The 5,774-nt window shown below is 63.3% G+C and overlaps 1 protein-coding gene across 1 annotated transcript; it reads right to left on the bottom strand.

Annotated features, from left to right (window-relative positions):
* Positions 1-3,447: 3,447 nt before the first annotated feature.
* On the bottom strand, positions 3,448-5,384 carry LOC105982967 (chymotrypsinogen B-like). The gene is made up of 7 exons (XM_013012690.1): positions 5,240-5,384; positions 4,989-5,092; positions 4,815-4,891; positions 4,657-4,735; positions 4,371-4,548; positions 4,147-4,280; positions 3,448-3,678 (listed from the first exon to the last, which is right to left on the bottom strand). Exons 1-7 carry the CDS (start codon positions 5,382-5,384, stop codon positions 3,517-3,519), a joined length of 879 nt encoding a protein of 292 aa, XP_012868144.1. The 3' UTR covers positions 3,448-3,516.
* Between the last annotated feature and the right edge of the window lie 390 nt (positions 5,385-5,774).

Below are 5,774 nucleotides of genomic sequence, written 5' to 3'. Positions count from 1 at the left end.
CTCACCGCCTGCTGCTCCCGTGGCAGCGCGCTGAGCATGCGTGCGGCCTCACGGCCTGCTGCTCCCGTGGCAGCGCTCTGAGCATGCGTGCGGCCGCCAGCGGCTGCCTCCAGGCCTGGGCTGGGAGGGGAGGCCAGGCCGCCATCGCCCACACACCCACACCTGAAACCTGTGTTTCCCCCATTTCACCTCCCTGTGTTTTTCTGACCAAACTCCAGGGAGCTGGAGCCCAAATGATGGGAAAGGGACCAGAGGGGTTCCCCAGAGACACCCAAACCCGGTCTGGGCCAGCTCAGTGTCCCCCAAACCAAAGCCAGACAACACTCATGAATGTTTATTGAGGTTTGGAGGGAGGCAGGGCAAAAGTGAGCAGGGAGCAGCTCTGTGGCTCAGTTTTCCGCCAGGGTCCGCTTCACCCAATCCAGAACTGCAGTGATGCGGGTGAACACAGCGGGAGTGTCCCCAGGGCAGAAGCCGCTGCCCCAGGACACGATGCCCACCTGGCTCCACACTCCCCCCTTCTTGCACACCAGGGGGCCACCAGAGTCGCCCTGCAGGGAGAGGGAAACAGGCTCTGGTTTTGTTGTAGCCCGGGCAGCCTGGCCTCTGCACATGCGTCCAGAGGACAGTCCATGGCCTGACCAGGACACCTCTGCCTGCTTTCTGGGTGGGTTGTGGAGGGTTTCAGCAGCTGCTGTGGGTTGAACTTTCTGGATGTCTGGGCCATTGTGTGACAGAAGTCGGTGCAGCTGAGTGCGTGCAGGGAGGCGCAGGAGGGCGGGCTGTGCGGGGCAGCGCGGCTGCGGCTCAGCCTCGGCTCTGCCTGGGCCCTGTCCAGGCTGCGCGGCTCACCTCCCGCAGCCGCCACGCACACGCTCACGGGGATCTGACACCATCGCAGCTGACACACTGCACCTGCCTCCCTCCCCCATCAGCCCTCACCCCGTACTCGGGCAGCCATGTCTAGAGAGAGGGGGGACAGTGTGGGCAGAACCGTCCTTGAGTGGAAAATTCCAGTGAGGTGACAGGGTCTGTGTATGTGCACACACACAGACAACAAGAAAGGAAAGGAAAAAGGAAGGAAGGAAAGAAGGAGAAAAGCAGATAAGGAGGAGAAACATGGGAATAAAGGAAAGAAGGAAGTCACGAAGGAATGAAAGAAGGGAAAGGAAAGGAGGAAGGAAAAGAAGAAGGAAATAAAGAAAATACTGAGAAAAATCTCAGTTCTGACATGGGTCGAGGCATTTCCGGAGGAGGGAAGAGGCTGCTTCAGAGACCCCTGTGGCCCTGGAGGAGCCAAGGTCTCCGCAGCAGCAGCAGCAGCAGCAGCAGCAGCAGCAGCAGCAGCAGCAGCAGCAGCAGCAGCAGCAGCAGCAGGGAGTGGGGGGAGGGCAGGGTCTTAGAGAGGAGCAGCCTGGGGAAGGTGCTCCAGGGCCTGGGATGAGAGGGACAGAAGCAGAAGGGTGACCACGCCCATTCCGGTGACCACGCCCCCTAGACACACAGTGTCCCCGCTCCTCCCTCACCCACAACCCTCCCTGTGGCTTCGCCCCTGAGCCGTGGCCCCACCCCTCCCTCACCCACCCCTTTAAGTGGCCCCGCCCACGCAGTGGCCCCGCCCCCCGGGCCGTGACCCCGCCCCGCGCCTTGGCCCCACCCCTCCCTCACCCACCCTTTCACGTGGCTGTGCCCCAAAGCAGTTGCCCCGCCCCTGAGCCGTTGCCACGCCCCCGCCGTGGCCCCGCCCCTGCCTCCTCCCGGCTGTAGGAGGCCCTGGGAACCCGCAGCTGGCCGGGAGAGGCCCGCCTCCCGCAGGCTGGGAGGCCCAGCTGTGCCGCGGCCCTGTCCTCGGAGGCCCAGGCTTTGTACACAGTTGTGACAGGCAGTGGGGCGGCGAGTGGAGGGACAGGGCCGGCTGGGCCGGCTGGGCAGGGCCCACAAGCGAGGCGGGAGCAGGCATTGCTGATTTCTGCCCCCCCCCCCCATTCCGGGACTCGGGCCTGGTCGCTGTCCTGTGCTGCTTTGGCTCAAGGCTAGCGCTATACCACTTGGGTCACATCTCCACTTCCAGACTTCGGCTTCCTGTTTGAGGGGTCGTTAATTGGCAGTTTGCATCTGGTGGGCTTCCTGACCAGGCTGGCTTTGCTGCACAATCCACAGGTCTGAGGCTGGTGGCGAGGCGTACAGGCTGGGCTGCTGGCACCATGCTGCAAGGCTGGCTTTTGATACCAGTCAGCGTGTGTAATGACGACGTATTACTTGAAGAAGGAAAAAGCCAGCCAGGCCAGGGGAAGTGCTTGCGGGCCCGAGGGTGAGGACCGAGCCCCAGCTGTGGCCCTGCTCCCTCTCAAAGTGACCTGCAGCACCCACCCAGCATCCTGGCCAGAGCCAAGGTCAGACGCCTGACCTCCGTGGGGTGGCTCTTCCTGGGAGGGGAACAGGGCTGGGGGGAGGGCAGGCGTACCCCCAGGCACTCTCTCGTGGTCAGTCCCCACGGGCACGAAGGCTTGGCCTGGCTGGGAGGAGGGCAGGGCTGTGACTGGCACATCGCCGTCCTGGCTGTGGCGTGGGATAGCCTGGGAGCAGCTTGTCTGCAGCCTGCAGGTTCCAGACGCTTCCTTCTGGCTGCACGGCTTAGGCCTCCCTAAGCCTGCCCGCCTCATCCACCCACAGTGGGCAGCCCCCCCACCCCAGCAGCTGTGCACCCTCTGAGCCCAGTCCTAGGACGCGGGCTGGGCCGGCTGTGTCTGCTCCTGAGGTGCTGGGTGTGCTCCTGGCCTTGTTCCCTGCTCCTCATGGGGGGAGGAGGTGACCCAGGCTCCTGGGTGCCTGCGCCTCCTCTCAGCAGAGCTGCCGCCCCTGCACACGATCCCACGATCGCAGACACCGCGCAGAGCACGCCCTGGCGTTGGCCTCCCCTGGCCAGAGCCTTCTGGCCCGTCCTTGGGCTGAGGGGCCGTGTGGCTCGGGCTGGGGCTCTGCAGGGGCCTGGGAAGGAGGCAGCGGTGGAGCTGCCACCGTGGGAAGAACCCCAAACCCACAGGTGCGTGCGCGGCGCCTCACCGCCTGCTGCTCCCGTGGCAGCGCGCTGAGCATGCGTGCGGCCTCACGGCCTGCTGCTCCCGTGGCAGCGCTCTGAGCATGCGTGCGGCCTCACCGCCTGCTGCTCCCGTGGCAGCGCTCTGAGCATGCGTGCGGCCTCACGGCCTGCTGCTCCCGTGGCAGCGCTCTGAGCATGCGTGCGGCCGCCAGCGACTGCCTCCAGGCCGGGGCTGGGAGGGGAGGCCAGGCCGCCATCGCCCACACACCCACACCCTGTGTTTCCCCCATTTCACCTCCCTGTGTTTTTCTGACCACCCTCCAGGGAGCTGGAGCCCAGAGGGGTTCCCCAGAGACACCCAAACCCGGTCTGGGCCATTTCAGTGTCCCCCAAACCAAAGCCAGACGACACTCATGAATGTTTATTGAGGTTTGGAGGGAGGCAGGGCAAGAGGGAGCAGGGAGCAGCTCTGTGGCTCAGTTTTCCTTTAGGATCTGCTTCACCCAATCCAGGACCGCAGTGATGCGGGTGAACACAGCGGGAGTGTCCCCAGGGCAGAAGCCGCTGCCCCAGGACACGATGCCCACCTGGGTCCACACTCCCCCCTTCTCGCACACCAGGGGGCCACCAGAGTCGCCCTGCAGGGAGAGGGAAACAGGCTCCGGTTTTGTGGTAGCCCGGGCAGCCCGGCCTCTGCACATGCGCCCAGAGGCCAGTCCATGGCCTGACCCAGGACACCTCTGCCTGCTTTCTGGATGGGTTGTGGAGGGTTTCAGCAGCTGCTGTGGGTTGAACTTTCTGGAAGTCTGACCCACCCAGGGGAGCATACATGACAGAAGTCAGTGCAGCTGAGTGCGTGCAGGGAGGCGCAGGAGGGCGGGCTGTGCGGGGCAGCGCGGCTGCGGCTCAGCCTCGGCTCTGCCTGGGCCCTGTCCAGGCTGCGCGGCTCACCTCCCGCAGCCGCCACGCACACGCTCACGGGGATCTGACACCATCGCAGCTGACACACTGCACCTGCCTCCCTCCCCCATCAGCCCTCACCCCGTACTCGGGCAGCCATGTCTAGAGAGAGGGGGGACAGTGTGGGCAGAGCTAGGAGGCCGCACCATGCAAGGGGAGGTCCCGTCACTTCCAGCGCAGATCATGTCATCTGTGACCAGGTCGCCCCAGATCTCCTTACAGACTGGAGTGGACACGAGGGGCAGCACTGCCTGCTGCAGCGTGGGTGCTCTTTGATGGTCTGGAAGGGCAGCGGAGGGCGAGGTCAGTGCCACGGCGCTGCCCAGCCTGGCAGCTCCCACCTCCACCAGCCCCCGGACAAGCTGCTCACCGTCGTATTGGGTCTGGCCCCAGCCTGTGATGACGCACGGTGTCCCTGGCGGGAAGTCAGCCTCGTTACAGGCCAGACACACGGCGGACACAGTGTCAGTGAAGCGGGCCGGGGTGGCCAGCTTCAGCAGCGCGATGTCGTAAGTACCACTAATGAAATAATTCTCATTCGGGAACACCTTTGGAGGAGAACAGAGTCCCAAGTGAGGCCCAAGGAGGAGCCCAGGCTCTCTGATATTCTGGGGGCCAACTCCTTCCCTGGGGGTCCGTCCAGCAGGCCCGGCTACCTCTGCAATGTCCAAGACCTGGACACCCTGCTCATCAGGATCCAGGTTAAACGCCCCCGCCACCACCTTGTCATCTGTCCTACACATGGAGACAGGTAGGGGTGAGATAGGAGAGAGGCTGATCCCCTCCTTTGCCCTCTAGAGCCCACAGGACTCACGTGACCCCACAGTGGGCAGCAGTGACCACCCATTCCTCGCTGATCAGGGCGCCACCGCAGAAGTGGAAGCCTTCATACTGGGGAGGAAGAAGGGGACTGTCACAATTCCACCAGGACAGCACCCCATGCTGACTGCCACCCACACTGCGCCCATGCCCACAATCCCCCTCTCACCTGCAGGGACACCTGCCAGGGCCAGGAGCCAGGGACAGCGTCCTCCCCATTGACCACCCTGGACAGCCCACTGACCTTAGTAGGGATGGCGGTTATCCCGCAGCCTGGGGACACAAGGAGGTGACAGCCAAAGTGGGCACTGGGACCCCGCCAGGTCTCACCTCCTCCCACCTCCAGTCTCCTCTCACCCTTGGGGGACCCTGGCTGGCTCCTCCCTTCCCTTTGCCCTGCCCCCTGCCCCCCCCACAAACCTGGTATCCCACATTTGCAGCTCAGTGTGAGGCGAGCAGGAGCCTGGTCAGAGAACTCAGATTCTTGCGCCCCGCTCAGCTCCCCTTCCAGACAAATACATACACACACAGACATGTAGCGCGCAAGGCGGTCAGCAGGACCCATGGCTGCCTAGTTCAGCCACGCAGCTCAGTCTAAGAGAACTAAGAGAGCTGTAAAAGGACAAGTTTCTAGTGCTCACATCTGTGATCCTAGACACTCAACAGACAGATCTGACGATCATGGTTCAAAGCCAGCCTGAGGAGACACTCCTCGAGACTCTACTCTCCAATTAACCACCAAAAAAAGCCCAAAGTGGAGCTGTGGTAGAATGCTGGCCTTTAGTAAAAACAGCTCAGAGCCAGGGGCTAGGAAGGTAGCTCAGTGGTAGAGTGTTCGCCTCCCATGCATGAGGCCCTGGGTTCGATTCCTCAGCACCACATAAACAGAAAAAGCTGGAAGTGGCGCTGTGGCTCAAGTGGTAGAGTGCTAGCCTTGAGCTGAAGAGCTGAGGGA

This window comes from Dipodomys ordii, unplaced genomic scaffold (assembly GCF_000151885.1).
Source record: "Dipodomys ordii isolate 6190 unplaced genomic scaffold, Dord_2.0 Scaffold18, whole genome shotgun sequence".
Taxonomy (NCBI): Eukaryota; Metazoa; Chordata; class Mammalia; order Rodentia; family Heteromyidae; genus Dipodomys; species Dipodomys ordii.
The sequence above is the reverse complement of the archived record's forward strand: the minus strand, read 5'-3'. Positions and strand labels throughout refer to the sequence as shown.

Excerpts from the sequence above, each read along its gene's own strand:
- LOC105982967 (XM_013012690.1), bottom strand. The coding sequence starts at position 5,384 with ATGGGTCCTGCTGACCGCCTTGCGCGCTACATGTCTGTGTGTGTATGT. Across the intron at positions 4,736-4,814 it reads GCTGCCCACTGTGGGGTCAC|GACAGATGACAAGGTGGTGG; the intron begins GTGAGTCCTGTG and ends CTCCATGTGTAG. Across the intron at positions 4,281-4,370 it reads GGGCCAGACCCAATACGACG|ACCATCAAAGAGCACCCACG; the intron begins GTGAGCAGCTTG and ends CTGCCCTTCCAG.